The 16,843-nt window shown below is 36.6% G+C and overlaps 1 protein-coding gene across 1 annotated transcript; it reads left to right on the top strand.

Moving 5' to 3' along the window:
• LOC109830388 (protein SMAX1-LIKE 3) lies at positions 2,171-5,380 on the top strand. Its single transcript, XM_020397637.1, has 3 exons — positions 2,171-3,349; positions 3,863-4,106; positions 4,225-5,380. Exons 1-3 carry the CDS (start codon positions 2,217-2,219, stop codon positions 5,224-5,226), a joined length of 2,379 nt encoding a protein of 792 aa, XP_020253226.1. The 5' UTR covers positions 2,171-2,216; the 3' UTR covers positions 5,227-5,380.

The raw sequence follows: 16,843 nt of genomic DNA, 5'->3' as shown, positions 1-16,843 counted from the left end.
ATAAAAGGGAGGTCTAGCTTCTGAACTCAAGACTGATAAATGACTTGGCTCAAATCATTTAGTGAAAGGAGGTCCATTTCTTTACAAAAATTTCATAAAAAACTTTTTCCTTATTTCTTAAACAAGCTTCTAATGATGAAGAGCATATTATTGCTAAATATAGATAAAGACCGCTGATAAATTCATTCATTGTTAATAAGCGGGAGATTTTCCTAGTCTGAGCTAGTTTTCAACATATTACTTGGAGAGACTCCTATATAAATAAAGAAAAAGTAAAATTGTCATTCTAATTCTTCAGGAAAAAACAAAGAAAAAGTAGAATTGTCATTCTAATTCTTCAAGAAAAAACATACATCCTGAGGTTGAGATCTAAGTTAATAATAGAAGCAGAGATTGAGTTTTAGCAAATGTAATTTATATCAAACCATTAAAATTACATTTTCCTGCATGGCTTAAACTTGATCGTTCTCTCATCATCATGCAGGTACTACTGGTGGAGAATGAACTCTCTGATCTCTGCTGCATAATGAGAAGCAAAGTAGGATAAGTAAAGATAATACTTGCACAAAAACCCATATCAATCTCCAGAGATCCCTAACAGTGAATATATAAGCTTTAGTTATCGATAGCGTCTGCTGATAGATAATCATAGCATTAATAAGTCAATACATAAAAAAACATACTCACACTTGAATAAATTCTACCTAAATTTCAGGGTGAAATTTTTTGCAAGCGGTTCTATTTACTTCACATCTTTCCTTTGATATGTTAAAAAAACTGTTGCATTGAAGCATACATATGGATTCACATAACATACTAGTCGCCGTACACAAGATAATCTAGATGAAACTTATATATGACAAATGCTTTCAACGTGATCTTAGAGTCAACCCCTGTAGGCTTTGAACCAGAATCGGCCAAAGTTCACACCTGAAACTGAGTTAGAAAACCTGTAAACTAAAATATAACCTGGCTGAATTTTTGAGGGAACGAACAGAAGAGGAGAGGAGCAGAGAACGTGTTCTGCAGCAGGCTTTTCAAAGCCTCTGTTTTGTTGAAGAACACACGCAGCGAAGGAGCAGAAACAAGAAGCAGGAACTCTTTTTTTTTATTCACGTTCTCTTTCATGAAGAGTATTACATGTATATATAGATAAGATTACAACTCCAATTCTTATCCAATAACTAGAAAACTATCTACTAACTAGTATTCTATCCCAATGGGCTAATTGCTTTGAACTTCTATGCACAATGCACATGATACATGATATAATGAGAAGGTGAAACTGGAGAGAAAGATGCATGCAAAACTAATATTTGAATCTATGATTACTACAAAACCCTAAAAGTAGATACATTCACGATGAGAGAGATCAAAGCTAGGTTTGCCTTTCCCCAATGGGCTAATTGCTTTGAACTTCTATGCACAATGCACATGATACATGATATAATGAGAAGGTGAAACTGGAGAGAAAGATGCATGCAAAACTAATATTTGAATCTATGATTACTACAAAACCCTAAAAGTAGATACATTCACGATGAGAGAGATCAAAGCTAGGTTTGCCTTTCATACTACCCTGTAGCACATGCAATCCACTTTTTCACCTCAAAATCTAACTTTGGACCCCACTCTAACCTCCCCTACAAGAAAGGAACAGACCCCACAGCATCCATACTCTTATTTATCAACAATCCTCTCAGTTCTCTCATAAGCTAGCCAACAAAGGCAAAAGCTAAGGAAAATAACCCAAAGAAAGCAGTTTCTAAAAGGATTTTTTTTATAGAACTCTTAAATCATCCATATTTGTAAAATTACCCCCAAAATGTCGGTAATTGCAAAACTACCCCTAAATTCATCAACATTGGAAATAAAATACCCTCCAAATCAAAACATTTATCAAACGATTTAGGGATATATTTAATGCTCTATCCTCTTAATTATCAAGTCCCCTATATCTAATCCCAAAACCGTTTGATAAGTAGAAACATTAGATCTAGAGGTATTTTATTCCAATGTTGACGAATTTGCGGCAGTTTTGCAAATACCAAGATCTGAAGGTAAGTTTGCAAATATGGATGACTAAAGGGTTACTAATATAAAAAAAACCCTTTCTAGAAAGCATTGAAATATTTCTCCATACAGATAAATACCTCCCTACACCACTGCATCTCAACATCCACAGCCAAACACAAGATCAACAACTAGCAACAAATATGAGAGCTGGTGGTTGCACAATATATCAATCTCTCACTCCAGAGGCAGCAGCTATAATCGAGCAAGCTATAGCCTTAGCTCGCCATCGAGGCCATGCTCAGGTCACTCCTCTTCATGTAGCCAGCACCATGCTCTCCTCCTCGACTACCCTCTTTCGCTCAGCCTGCCTCAAATCTCATTCTCACCCTCTCCAATGCAAAGCTCTCGAGCTTTGCTTCAATGTCGCTCTCAACCGCCTCCCAGCCTCTTCTTCTCCAATTCTCATTGGTCTCCACGATTCGAATCGCCATCCTCTATCACTTTCCAATGCCCTCATTGCCGCCTTTAAGAGAGCACAGGCTCATCAGCGGCGAGGATCTATAGAAAGCCAGCAACAGCCCGTTTTGAATATTAAGATCGAATTAGAACAGCTCATAATCTCCATACTGGATGACCCTAGAGTGAGTAGAGTCATGAGGGAAGCTGGCTTCTCCAGCTCCCATGTGAAAGCCAATGTAGAGAAAAATTCTAATCCTAACCCTAGTTCTAGCAAACCAAAGGAACCAATCAAACCAATTAGGATTCCAAGTCCTGTAATGACTGTTATTGAAACTCTAGCGAGCGGTCATCATAAGAGTGTTGTGGTTGTGGATGAGTGCTTAGCCTCCATTGAAGGAGTTGTCAGAGGAGTGATGGATAGGGTTGATAAGGGTGAGGTTCCTGAAATTTTGAAAAGACTACAGTTTATAACATTTCCACTGTTCTCATTTAGGAATTTAAGGGGAGAGGAAGTAGAGCACAAGGTAAGGGAACTGAAATGCCTTATGAGGAGCTGTTGTGTTGGGAGAGGGGTAGTTTTGTACTTGGGAGATCTCCAGTGGGCTGCTGAGTATAGAGCAACTGCTCTGGAAGAAAATGGAAGAGGATATTATTGTCCAGTTGAGCATATAATCATGGAGATTAGGAGCTTGGTTTGTGGAGGGTTTGGAGGGGAGAGTGGTTTAATTGGAGGGAGGTTTTGGGTGATGGGGATTGCTACATACAAGACTTATGTCAAATGTAGAGTAGGGAGTCCTTCTTTGGAGGCTGTTTTGGGTCTGCATCCAATTACTATCCCTGCTACTAGCTTGGAATTGAGCCTCAACTCTGACAGGTGACTAGAATTTTATTATGTACAAACTATTTATACTCCTATATTTCTTCTTAATTCATTGCCCATGATACAATTGAATCTAGTTATTAATTTTAAGTCGATAATTATTTTAATGTGGATTTTTTCTGTGTTAGTAATCAATGGTTGTGAATTAATTACTTGTAATGTGGGTTTCAGTGTGATTCTCTACATAAAACAGGACTTATTAGCTTATTAATGTGAAAAGGTTGCACTTGGTATTCTTTCCTTTTCTCTCTTCTTTTAAAAATAATATATATTATTAAACGTTATTTAAATAGTTCGAATTTAGAAAAGCAAATTCTTTTGAGAAACACATTTCTAAAAAGTCCAATGTATATGAGGAAACTAAATTGAGTCATCGAAGTAGTTAAGCCCATTCCAATAACACCTTTCGTCAGATATTATGCTTATTTATGGGATCTCTAAAATAAAATCATGTATGGTGTCTAAGTTCAGGGGTTGATCCTAAACTTCTCTTTTCTAACCGTTCAGAGATTCAAAAAGCCTATCCAAGAGCAAGAGAAGTGGAGATGGACTTAGTTGGCACTCTTTGCTAGAAGATGGAGCAGGAAACCAGCTTGCTTATTGTGGTGATTGTTCTATCAAATTTGAGAATGAGGCTCTATCACTTCCTAAAATTTCTAGCAGAAGTCAAGGCTCAATGATCACCTCAAATCTACCCTCATGGCTCCAACTGTACAAGGAAGAGAATAAGAGATCAACAAGTAACCACAAGGTAATTAATTGTGATGCTTAACAGTACTAATCCCTCTATTATATAGCTACTAATGTTGATATCAAGAGTTCTAGAGTTATAAGCTTTTCTTCTTAATTATCTTCCTCTTTCTCTGTAGGAATCTAAGTGGAGCTCCATATGCAGAACAACCCACAAACACCAACACCACTCCTCAGAGATCACCCTCCATTTCTCTTCTTTATCTCCATCATCTTCTTCCATTTCTTCCCATGATCAGCCCTTCTTGAGCTTGCAGTACCAGTCCAAACATCAACAGAAAGAAGATCCCAACCGAAACCCTAACTCAACTTCATCTAGTGACACCATGGAAATGGAGCGTCTCTCAAAGTTCAAGGAGCTCAATGCTGAAAACTTGAAGATATTAAGCAATACACTGGAGAAAAACGTACCATCCCAGAAAGCCATAATTCCCGAGATTGCCAGCACCATCCTACAGTGTAGATCAGGGATGATGATAAGGAAGGAGAGATCGAAGTCGTCAAAGAGAAAGGAAGACACATGGTTGTTATTCCAAGGTCGTGATGTTGAAGGCAAAGAGAAGATTGCTAGGGAGCTTGCAGGCCTCGTATTCGGTTCTTACGCGAATCTTGTTTCTATCGAACTGTGCAGTTATTCACTTACTAAATCTGGTTCTACTGAAGATTTTAAAAATAAACGGTCTAGATCAGAAGCAAGCCATAGTTATCTTGAGAGATTATTTGAAGCAGTTTGTCAAAACCCACATCGGGTTTTCTTGGTTGAGGATATAGAACAAGTAGATGCGTACTCTCAAGTTGGTATCAAGACAGCAATTCAGACAGGAAAAATTCGAAGCTCTAATGGTAATGAAGTTAGTATGAGTGATGCTATTGTTATCTTATGTTGTGAAAGCTTTGACTCAGGCTCAAGGGCTTGCTCTCCATCTATCAAGCAGAAATTGGATAGTGAAGATATAAATGTTCAAGAGTCTGAAAAGGAGATGGAGTCGAGTAGTTGCTTGGATTTGAATCTTTGTGTAGTGGATGAGGATTTGGAGGATAACTCTTTTGGCGATACAGGGCTCCTTGAAACAGTGGACAGGGTATTCTTTCTTAATGATCACAATGATCTCGGTTCTTGATTTTCATGTTGAACTATTTTTTTGCCTTTTCAAGTTTTCTTGTAAATTTCAAATGCGAATAGAGAATCCAATGGTCTATGAGATCTTGTGCCATTGAGAAAACACTTGTACAGGTGATTACCTAAGATATAATTGCTAAGTATGTTACCTTTTTCGTATGGATTTATCATTTGCATTGATTGTTTTAATATGTTTTTAAGACAATCATCCTAGTGTCTGTGTTCATTTTTAGATGAAATGTATATGGTTCCAGTATACATTTTCACCAGTAATAACCTCAATCTGTACCATCCCTGTCTGGATATCGTTGATGTTATTGTTATTATTTTTGAACACCATATGCTTTTTTGAGTTAATTCATTGTTTTCTTCAGGGTTATATCATCATATGACCGTATTTATGTCGATTTCTTATTGTACATTTAAGATAATTGTCCTATATATGGTTTTTTTGGTCAATGAAATGAATTTTATTCATCACCAAATGAGCAATAGAGTCATATGTACATTGTCCTATATATGGTTCATAATCGTTTAGATGATGGTTATCTTACACAATAATTACAGTTCATGGTCACCTACACCAACCATCGTACTAACACTGTTAGTGTGTAACATAAAAATACCTTATTTTGAATCTTTTTGCTCCAGAAATATTAGGACGAAGCTTTCTTTCTATTAAATGTGTACTTGCTTATCATGTAACTCAATCCATAATGGTCTTTCCTATTCCGCTAGCTGTTTAACAATGGCTTGGTTCCTTTTGTGGTCTCTCTTTTGCCAAACAAGAAGACTTTGTCTTTGTTTAAAGAATAATTTCAAAGAACAATGACATGTTAGTGCTTAGCAAGTATTGTAGACAAGGTGTATGCATTAAACTAAATTATAGGAAAGTTTAGAGCAAGAGATGCACAACATGTTCAATTTAAAATTGGAGAAGATGCTGAAGGAGAATAATATAGCAAAAATAAGTGGATGTAAAGTGAAAGGTGCATAATAATAACGATGATAGCATGCTACCGAAGATACAACAGTTTGCCGCAAATGAATAGGAAGATCCCTACCGAAAAATGTTAAGATGTAAAATGTAAACCACTAACAAGTTGATTGTTCTGCAACCAAAACTTTTGAACTGTTAAGACAACTATATGTAGGTGGAGACCTTGGTGGACAAAGCAATGTATGTTTACTTTTCATAAATGTTCCTCGTCAATTTAATGATCAATATTTCTTTTATAAAATTGCAACTTCATCTGCCGCTTATATTCCTGGTACATACCTATCTCAACTTTAATAAAGTCAAGCTAATCACAAAAGTTACGAGAGTAATGAAGTCTCATATGTCCAAAACTTCCATGGATTTAATTGGTTTTGTGGAAAAGAGCATGCATATATTGGTGCATGTATAGATGAATTTGATTTATTATCTGATCCTTTTTAAGTAGTTGAATTGTAAGATTTGTGTTATTCGACCAGAATTACATTGACAGGCAAAGTTGGGGTACTGTACCTGTGAGAAAAAGGGCTACCACTAGCTGTAAAGTTCACTTCCTTTCCTAGCATCAACTTGTTAGCTCATGTTTATTATATAGGATTAACATGACATGAGAAAACTTAAATTATGGAAAAGAAAAAACATCTACAGAATACAGTCTCTACATCTATATAACCAATGATATGGTCTGGAATAACTAGATGGATTTCCGTCTAGTTTTGTCTAACTAGACGGATTTCTGGGCAATCTAGACAGATTTTTCCATCTAGGTTACCTTTTTCTACTAGTGAATTATTACTATTTTTTCCCTTAGAGAAGGTCCACATCTTTACTAGCTTGAGAGCACAACGTAAGCTTTCTTGATTGGAGAATGCATGAGAGTGACTGCCAAGGCCAAAAACACTTAATATTACGACAATCCTGTTGAAGAGACTCACAACTATTCATAAGAAAGAACAAAGTAGGATTAAGTTATGATTCAAAACACAAGACCTGTATTAATTAAGGTGGAGCCATTTTAATCATAAGGGGAAATACAATCTTTCTTAAGTAATATAAAGAAGGCACTACCTTTCATGCATGCATGGTGGTGCAGTTAGATAAGAAACCCCTTTTTCTTGCTTTAGATTTCATAACCTGACATTTTCCTCTTAAGAGAAAAAGTACTGGGGAATTAAAAAGAATAATACAAAAAAAAAAAAAAACATAAGCATCTAGTCTTTAGATTTTAAAGTGACTGCTTTAGAATCTAAAAAAGATGATCTTTTTTCTACCTTCCAACACCTCAGACTAAAGATCCAAATGTAAGAAGGGAATTTGTCGTGTTTATCAGTGTAAAAGATTATGGTTAGGATTTTTAAAATTCGTGGATATGTGAAGCATTAGGCAAGGGAAATAATTACTCACCTCACACATGACTATCAAGGTTTTGGATATTCCATCATGAATCTATTCTCCTCTGCTTTATAGTCACCTATTTCCATTCTCAAAATGGGAGAAGCCCCATTCAGATTACTTTCCTCTGAATTAATTACATACTTTTCTGCAACATAAATTTCTTTGCTTTCCTAATCTTCTCAATGAAGTTCTCTTTTTAACTATGTAAACACAGTTAAAAAGAGCTTCAAAATCATTTTACATATTCATACATTACTGAGGCAAAATAAGGCTACATAAATGAAACAAATTATCTACGAACTAAATGAAAAAAAAGAAAGAAAATAAACAATATGTCTCTCCTGTTCCTTTATAGTTATTATTTATTTAACTTTTCCTGAGAAATGATAAGTAATTAAGCAAGTGAAGAGTATGGATATAAGCTTTTTAAGCCCAAGGGAATCTAATTACCCCATACAATTTGTACATAATTACCCTCGTATTACTGGGCAAAATTGCATATATCCTAACTATGATATGTAGAACTGCATGCCTAAGATATGCATACGCCCTCTCATGTGCGCAAAATCAACACATCTATACTGCTATATTAAAAACTTAGTGAGGGTGTTAAAGTTTGGAGGATGGGAAACTAGTCCTTTATTTCACTAAAGACATGATGACAATTTGATCATTTCATGCAATTTTTTCTTTTCTTATCTTTTCTTTTTCTTTATTTCTGAAACTTTCTAAGGCATACCATAGAGCTTACTGATTATGTTGGTTTCGGGAGCATAGACACAAACCTGAAACAAAATCAAAAGCTGAAAATTCCAGACCAATCGACCAAAGGGAACATCAGTCGGCCGATTCGAACACTAAGAAAATAGGAAGTCTTTGTTCGGTCGACTGATATGAGTTATCAGTCGACCGATAACATGCACGAGCAGTCCTGAGAAAAAACACCTTCTGGTTGGTTGACTGACGCCAAGCGATCGGTCGACCGATAACGTGCACGAGCAGTCCTGAGAAAAACACCTTCTGGTTGGTCGACTGACGCCAAGCGATCGGTCGACCGATAGTATTATTAATATTTAACTTTTTAGTTCATACACATATCTGAGTATATGGGTTTATATATACATATTTTCTACCAAAATGTCCTACATAAACCAAAAGAGTAACTATGAAAACCCATATACTGATATTACAAAATTGCCCTAACAGTTATGCTCTATTTCCCTGAAGAAGAGGAGCTGCTGGAACTAGACTTCTCCTCAGTTGGTTCAGTCTCCTCTGAGTCTTGGTTATCAACAGAATTGGACATTGGATCTGGATCTATGCCGCTAGTCCCCCATCCTTCAAGGTCAAGATCTGGACCAATGCCTAGGCTACTCGACTCACCCACAGAGGGGGCAAGTCTCTGGTCATCACTAGGAATCTGGGCTACAACGGACTCCATGTCGGAGGGGTCGGATGAAATCATAATGATTGAAGGCGATGACTCAACTGGGAGAACTTCTACCACGAGATCCTCAAGCTCAGACTCGGATGAATCTACCATAACAACTTCTACTGGTTCGACCTCCGGTGAGTCGGGGGTCATATGGTTAGCCATTATCACGTTCGGATCGGTTTCATCGGAAGTGTATCCCCAGTCTCTCAGGCTGGGTTCCCACAAGTTATCTATGGAAATCATAGGGCTGGACAGGGTAGCTGACGAACTGGAAGATGAACTGGTTCCCGCCATCCTACAAAAGGGGAACCATCCATCAGCTTACTGAAGAAAAAGGACAAAGTAAAATAAAATAAACATCTAAGCACTCCTTAATGAACCCTAAAAGGTTTTACTATAAAATATTTATATGCATACATATATATATATCCGTATGTATACCGACATATATCACATAATTGATCCATACGCTAACACTCATCTAGCGCATATACTCTATGATAGCGTGCCCTACAAGGTTTTTAACGTCGAAACCTAAGCTCTGATACCACCTTACTGTCACGCCCCGAAACTGCAGCGGAATATCATAAAATACGGGGTACGCGACAGCAGCGACCTGTGCACGAGACAAGTCTTATGCACAAGTCAAGCCTGACAAATCATATCGCATAGTTTATTTTCAAAATATTCATAAACTTTATATATATATATATATATATATATATATATATATGATCGGTACTTACAGCCCACAAGCTCACCGTTATAAGCATTTTTACAAAACAAAACAAAATACGCTGAAGGTAACATCAACAAGAAGAGACTCTCCATATAACGCCTCTCAGTCAAAAGCTCAAACCAAAAGTTCGGCTACGATGAAGCTACGCCGGATCTGAAAAAAATTAAAAACAACGGAATGAGCTAGCGCTCAGTGAGAACATTTCCCACTAGAGTTCCTAGATAACTAACAAAATAGTAATAAGAATAATTCTCATAAATAACAAATTGCAAAATTTGCATGAGAAATTCAAAGATAATAAACTACGATCCAGATATTATAATATTGTTATTTTTAAGAAAGAATACAACAATTATATTTTCTTTCTCATGTGCAACTGAATAAACTGTGAAATTTCTTGGAATCAAACTCTTTTTGAATCAAGGTAAACATTAAGAAGAAAAGAACTACTAATTTGGGCAAAATCAGAGAATTGTTGTTTTCTTAATTTTACAGTCAAATTATCAGAATCTTATTTCTCGATGAGTTATTTCATGAACGTAAAAGTCACCCCATAGGTCACACTAAGGCTATGAATTTTAGCCCAATAGCAAGGGAATACGTAAACCGCATCAGATAACAAATAATTCCCGGGAACCGAATGCACCTAACACTGCCATAGGCTACCGGCCAAATACAGAGGGGCCAGAACAGATTTCAGAAGGGCCAATACAGAAGGGCCAAATAAAGGTGCATTCACCATATGGCAGGCAGAACCAATCCATAGTGGACTATTTGAGGGGTTGAAAACATCGAGATCACATGTCAAATGAGAAATACTTTGCATATCAGAATTTGCAGATATTTCAGATGAAATTGACAAGGTAAAACTTCTCATTTCTGTTAAAACAGTTTACAGATATTTACTTTTCATTTTATCATACTAAACCACGGAAAATCTTTAAATCCGTTAAACTATTGAAATACGTTCCAATATTTCATCAAAAAGCTTTCAGATATAACAAAGTCCACAATTATTTGAGAATTGCACGAGAGCCAAAGTTAGTTTTCATATTTTACATAAAGATCAAATTATCTTTTGATATATGATACGAGGCTAACATCGTATTGTAGGATAGACCACAACAGAAATAGGTCAAATCTTTATATACATGAAAAGACATATTATTTATATTTTTTTTATCACAAGATAAATCAAATATAAACTCATGCAATTTCATATTATAAAATACTAGTGAGAAATGAACTCACCTCTAGTGGTCACGATATTCTCAAAATATTAGTCTCCCGAATATCAACCAGAACCTATAATGTAAGATATATGACTAATTATTGATTCAGAACAAACATATATTATAGGTAAATCAATTCATATCCTAAAGCCTAATAATTTCAGATATAATCAATAATAATTAAATTATGCAGTGCATATGAGTTTGTTGCTATCTCTGGTAATTCATCAAAATTTTATAATTCTCAGTCACTAGCTTTTGGACTTTTTATTAATTTATAATAATATAGGGGTTATAGGGAATTTATCCAGTCTAAAATTTTATTGTTTATTCATCAGATTAGACTTGTTTACAACTGAACAAAAGACATGGGCTTAATAAATATTTTCCAGTCCTTTTTCAAACTATAAGGTTTGTTTCAAAAAGAATTTTATGGTTCAGGGGCTAATTGTAAATTTTCCTTTCCTCTATCAAAACTCCAGACTCCAGATCATTCTTCCTCCTTCTTCCTTCTTCGTTTCTTTTTCTCCTCTCTTTTTTTTCCCTTTTTTTCGGTTTCCCCCTTTCGGTTTTCCTCTCCTCTCCTCTCCTCTCCTCTCCTCTCCTCTCTCTCTCTCTCTCTCTCTCTCTCTCTCTCTCTCTCTCTCTCTCTCTCTTCCCCTCTCTTTCTCTCCGCCATGGCTGCAGGACGGCGACGAGGAAACCGCCGGCGACCCAAAACCGGCCGACAACGAGAAACCCCCCTCCCAAAAACAAGGTTAGCTTATTATTATTATTATTATTTTCAGTTTATTTCACATTCATAACAATTTAATTTCCCTTATTCATTCTAGTTTGATTGATTTACTAAGATTTCTATAACACTTTACTCTTCTAAAACAAGAAATTAACATAGAAAAGGGTTTATATCTTTGGGTCACTTGAAAATTAGATAAAATCCTCTATTTTCTTGTTCACTGTCTTCTTCCTCCTCTTCTTCTTCTTTTATTTCTTTTCACAATTTTAATTTGGGTTCTCAGAGGGTTGGGTTGAAGAAGGTGAGGTGATATTTCTCTGTGTTGTTTTTTTTTCTGTGATTTTTCTTTGATTTTCTCTGTTTTTCTCTGTTTTTATTCTCCCGTTAAGAGGTGCCGGCCAAACAAACGAATGAAATTTAGCCACAAAATCATTAACGTGGCAATTAATCAGGGGTTAGGGTAAAATCCCTAAAATACCCTTAATTAATTCCCTAATCTAAAATTAAAAAAATCCATTAATCAAGTTTTAAGACACTAATTATTTGGGGTTACTACACTCTTCCCTCCTAATAAAAAGTTTCGTCCTCGAAACTTAACATATCTACATCTCGAAGAGCTCTGGATATCTCTCTCGCATAGAATCTTCAGTCTCCCAAGTAGCTTCTCTTTCTGAGTGATTCTTCCACTGAACTTTCACATATTTGATTATTCGGTGTCGGAGTACTTGTTCTTTATAATCCACAATATGTTCTGGTCTTTCTTCATAGGTCAAATCTGGCTTGAGCTCTACTGGAGACAACTCAACAATCTCATTTGGATCTCGGATGAACTTTCGAAGCATGGATATATGAAATACATCATGTACTCCAGACAGGACTTGTGGTAATGCTAATCTGTATGCCACTGGACCAATACGCTCTAGAATTTCAAAAGGACCAATGAATCTCGGGCTTAACTTCCCTTGGATTCCAAATCTTTTCACTCCTCGGGTAGGCGAAACCTTTAAGAAAACATGATCGCCTACTTGAAATTCTAGTTCCCTTCTTCTTTGATCATCATAACTCTTCTGACGACTTTGTGCCATGCGAAGATGTTCTCGAACTAAGTGAATTTTATCAATTGCTTGCTGTACCAACTCTGGTCCAAGAAGTTTTCTTTCTCCAATATCATCGCAATAAATAGGTGACCTACACTTCCTTCCATAAAGAAGTTCATATGGTGCCATCTGAATGCTAGCTTGGTAGCTATTATTATATGCAAACTCGACCAAAGACAGATAATCTTCCCACAATCCTTTCATCTCCAGAACACAACATCTCAACATATCTTCTAGTGTTTGAATTGTCCATTCTGATTGGCCATCTGTCTGTGGATGATAAGCTGAGCTGAAATTTAATTTAGTCTGCAGAGCTCTATGCACACTTTTCCAGTATTCTGATGTGAACCGAGGATCTCGGTCAGAAACTATTAATATTGGTATCCCATGCAACCTTACTATCTCATTAATGTACATTTTAGTCAGCTTTTCTAATGAGAATTTCATATTGATAGGTAAAAAGTGTGCTGACTTTGTCAACCGGTCAACAATCACCCATATTGCATCATTCTTTCTCAAAGATTTCGGAAGGCTGTGCTGACTTTGTCAACCGGTCAACAATCACCCATATTGCATCATTCTTTCTCAAAGATTTCGGAAGGCTAGTGACAAAATCCATGGTGATCTTTTCCCATTTCCATTGGTATGTCCAAGTTATGGACTAATCCAGCTGGTCTTTGGTGCTCAGCCTTTACTTGTTGGCAAGTGAAACATTCTGCAACATAGGTGGCAATTTCCTTCTTCATATTATTCCACCAATATATTTCCTTCAGGTCTTTATATATTTTTGTTGATCCAGGATGCATAGTATACAGAGAGTGATGTGCCTCTTTTAGAATCTTTTTCTTTTTATCTGGTATGTTAGGCACACAAACTCTAGTTCCAAACCTCAATGATCCATCTTTATGTATCTTAAACTCTCCTCGAGTGCCTTCTTCCACATCTTTCTTTATCTTCAACAGTTGAGGATCATTCTGCTGGTTTGCTTTAACTTCATTCTAATTTCAATTCCAGTACGATCCAAGTCCTCCAATATTTTTCTTTGAGAAGTAATTAAGCATGCTAAATTGCATGAATTCTTACGGCTCAAGGCATCAGTAATAACATTTACCTTGCCAGGGTGATAATTGATGGTCATATCATAATCTTTCAGAAGTTCCAACCATCTTCTTTGCCGTAAATTCAACTCCTTCTGGGTAAATATATATTTCAAACTCTTGTGGTCAGTATATATTTCACAATGTACTCCATATAAATAATGTCTCCAAATTTTAAGAGCAAACACTACTGTCGCTAACTCAAGATCATGAGTGAGATAGTTTTGTTCATAAGGCTTTAACTGCCTTGAAGCATATGCTATGACTTTTCCATTTTGCATAAGTACACATCCCAGTCCTCTTCTAGAGGCATCACTATAGATAGCAAAGCCCATGACTCCATTAGGTAATGCAAGTATTGGAGCAAACACTAATCGACTTTTTAGCTCTTGAAAACTTTTCTCACATTCATCTGACCAAATAAATTTAACTCCCTTCTGAGTAAGACGAGTTAGAGGTGAAGCAAACAAATTTTCTATAGTAGCCAGCCATACCAAGAAAGCTACGGATCTCCGTCACCGTAGTCGGTCTGTCCCATTTAACAATGCCTTTTACCTTTTTAGAGTCCACAGAAATTCCTTCCTTAGAGATTACATGCCCAAGAAATGCTACCTGCTCCAACCAGAATTCACATTTCTTAAGTTTCGCATACAGTTGTTCTCTCTTTAATGCGTGCAACATCTGCCTCAAGTGTTCTTCATGTTCTTCTTTGCTTCTTGAGTATATCAGAATATCATCAATAAATACCACAACAAACTGATCTAAGAAAGGTTTAAATATCCTGTTCATAAGATCCATAAATGCTGCAGGTGCATTTGTGAGCCCGAATGGTAAAACTAAAAATTCATAATGACCATAACGGGTTCGAAATGCAGTCTTTGGCACATCTTCCGGCTTAATCTTTAATTGATAGTAACCAGAACGGAGATCAATCTTTGAAAATACCTGAGCTCCTTGCAATTGATCAAATAGATCATCAATTCTTGGTAATGGATATTTGTTCCGAATGGTTACTTTGTTCAATTCACGGAAGTCAATACATAATCTCATACTTCCATCTTTCTTCTTCACAAATAACACTGGTGCACCCCAGGGTGACACACTTGGCCGAATGAAGCCTTTATCTAAAAGTTCTTGCAGTTGCACTTTTAGCTCTCTCAATTCAGCAGGTGCCATTCGATAAGGAGCCTTAGAAATGGGACTCGTACCGATATGCTTTAAGGGCTGAGATAATTTTTAAGGGTTCTTGACACTTGCCGCCCTCAAAACAAAATTCAAGTTGGCCAGGAAATTTGAATACCACTTTCTTTTCTCGACATAAAATAGAAGCATGATTTAAGGATAAACAATCCATCCCCAATATGATATCGAAATCATGCATTTCTAGCATCATTAATTCTACGGGGAGTTCTTTGTCGAGAATATAAATTTTACCCCTACAGCCTTGATTTGATACTAATATGCTACCTCCAGGTGTATTAACAAGCAATTCTTGTTGTAGGGTATCACATGGAAATTTGTTTCTCTTAACAAACTGTGCAGCAATAAAGGAATGCGATGCACCAGAATCAAATAGTACTCGAGCAGGAACTGATGCAAAAGTTAGCGTACCTGTCACCACATCCTTGTTTGTTTCTGCCTCCTTCTCAGTTAAAGAATAAACTCGGGCCTTGGCTTGAGGATACCGATTCCCACCACCGGACTGGCTAGTCTGGAAAGTATTCCGAGATGATTGAATTTGCTATTTTGTGATCTTTCTGACCACATCTCAAACAAGCTCCGGTATTTCTCCAACAATTTTTCGCTTCATGCCCCAGTTTGTGACAAACATCACATCTTAAAGTTTTCTGATTTGGAAATTGCTCCTCTCTGCGTTCAAAATTTTGCTTCTTGTTTCTCCAATTCTTGTTCTTTCCCCCGCGATTATCCTGCCAGAACCGCTTCTTTGGGTAGGAGTTGCTCGTCTCATTCTTTGGCTTTGTATCAATTTCATTTTTCTCAATTAACAAAGCTTTCTTTAACACTTCTCCATATGTAGGGAGTTCAAATGCACTGACCGTCTTCCGAATGTCCGGTCGAAGCCCTTCCTCGAAGCGACGAGCTCTATCTTCCTCATTACCCAACAAGTGAATGGCAAACTTTGATAGATAAGTGAACTCTTCTTCATATTCAGCTACCGTCTTGTCACCTTGCTCCAATTTTCGAAACTCCTGTTCTTTTTGTTTACGAACAGTTGAAGGAAAATATTTTTCATAAAAAATCTTTTTAAACTCCTCCCATGATAACTTGTATGCCTTCTCACCCAATGTCCTGACCTGCATTTGCCACCACCCGTAAGCGCGGTCTTTTAACATGTATACTGCATAATCAACCTTCTCCTCTTCAGGGCATTTCATGTATGTGAAGACCTTCTCCATTTCTGTGATCCAATGCTCAGCAACCATGGGATCAGTTGTTCCCTCAAAACTGGGCGGAGATAGTTTCTTAAATTCTCCCATGCCACTTCTTAATTTTGGGTGCTCCTCATTTTGACCATTTGTCCGATTATGATCAATTTGATCTTGTTGTCTGGTGACTACAGTTGTCACTGCTTGCAGCAGATCCATCAACGCATTGTTATCTATTGGGTTCCCGGAAGTGGATGCACGGGAAATTCTAGATCTCATCATTTCACCTATTGTTTGGTTTAGATCCTTATCTCCATTAGGAGGGGTTTGCTCATTACCTGGAGCCATATCTTCCTATAAATAATAAAATATTTCAGTCAACTATTATACAAGGAGAAATTCCTAAGTCAGTCACATAAATGTAATTTAAGTAATTAGGAACTCAATCATTACTCAACATAATAACACAAATCAGTATTTGCAAACCAAAAGTATATTATTAA

The sequence above is a fragment of the Asparagus officinalis genome, chromosome 2, assembly GCF_001876935.1.
Source record: "Asparagus officinalis chromosome 2, Aspof.V1, whole genome shotgun sequence".
NCBI classification, from domain to species: domain Eukaryota; kingdom Viridiplantae; phylum Streptophyta; class Magnoliopsida; order Asparagales; family Asparagaceae; genus Asparagus; species Asparagus officinalis.
The sequence above is the reverse complement of the archived record's forward strand: the minus strand, read 5'-3'. Positions and strand labels throughout refer to the sequence as shown.